Source organism: Pygoscelis adeliae, unplaced genomic scaffold, assembly GCF_000699105.1.
Source record: "Pygoscelis adeliae isolate BGI_AS28 unplaced genomic scaffold, ASM69910v1 Scaffold284, whole genome shotgun sequence".
NCBI classification, from domain to species: Eukaryota; Metazoa; Chordata; class Aves; order Sphenisciformes; family Spheniscidae; genus Pygoscelis; species Pygoscelis adeliae.
In genome coordinates, this window is record NW_008824671.1 from 325468 (window position 1) to 326046 (window position 579).

General features: G+C 57.5%; 1 protein-coding gene across 1 annotated transcript in view; it reads left to right on the forward strand.

Moving 5' to 3' along the window:
- Positions 1–579, forward strand: part of LOC103916074 (bone morphogenetic protein 4-like) — a 4392-nt gene that overhangs the window by 2535 nt on the left and 1278 nt on the right. Inside the window, exon 2 of the mRNA XM_009323016.1 lies at positions 242–364. Within this exon, the coding sequence (XP_009321291.1) occupies positions 242–364 (123 nt within the window). The remainder of the gene's footprint in view (positions 1–241; positions 365–579) is intronic.

The window sequence follows — 579 nt, forward strand, 5'->3', positions numbered from 1 at the left end:
GCAGTGGGAGCCCGGTCCAGCGCTGTGAAATCCATACAACCGAATGTCGCCACGTTGCACAGAGACTCACAACGATTTAACGATGGCGGGTTCTTAAATATCATTCTGGTTTGTGTGCGCACAAATCCAAGCTGACAACTCCCCTACCTCCCACCTTTTTTATTCCCCAGTACCTTTGTCTGGGGTCTTTCCCCTCGGGCAGGATGCACTGGTGGCAGCCACCCTTTACTGCCTTCCCCAGGTCAGCGTCTACCAAGTGTTGGAGAAGAGCGAGCCGGACGCCCCCGGAGGGAAGAAGCTGCTGGCAGCCAGGCTCGTCTCGCTGCAGGGCTCCGGCTGGGAGGTCTTTGCCATCACGCAGGCTGTGAGTTGCTTTTCCCCTGGTTCGGGTGGCACAGAGGGAACCCTGGGGGTTTGCATGGAGGAGCTTTTTTTTTTTAACCCATGTCACTCCCAGCAGCCATTAGGGCTCCAATGCAATTTCCTATCTGTAGTCTCTGCAGCAATGTGGCGGGGATACAGCCTCTAGGAGGGGCGGGAAAAAAGAGGCCTGCCAAGAGGCCCCGGGGGGCTGCCCCC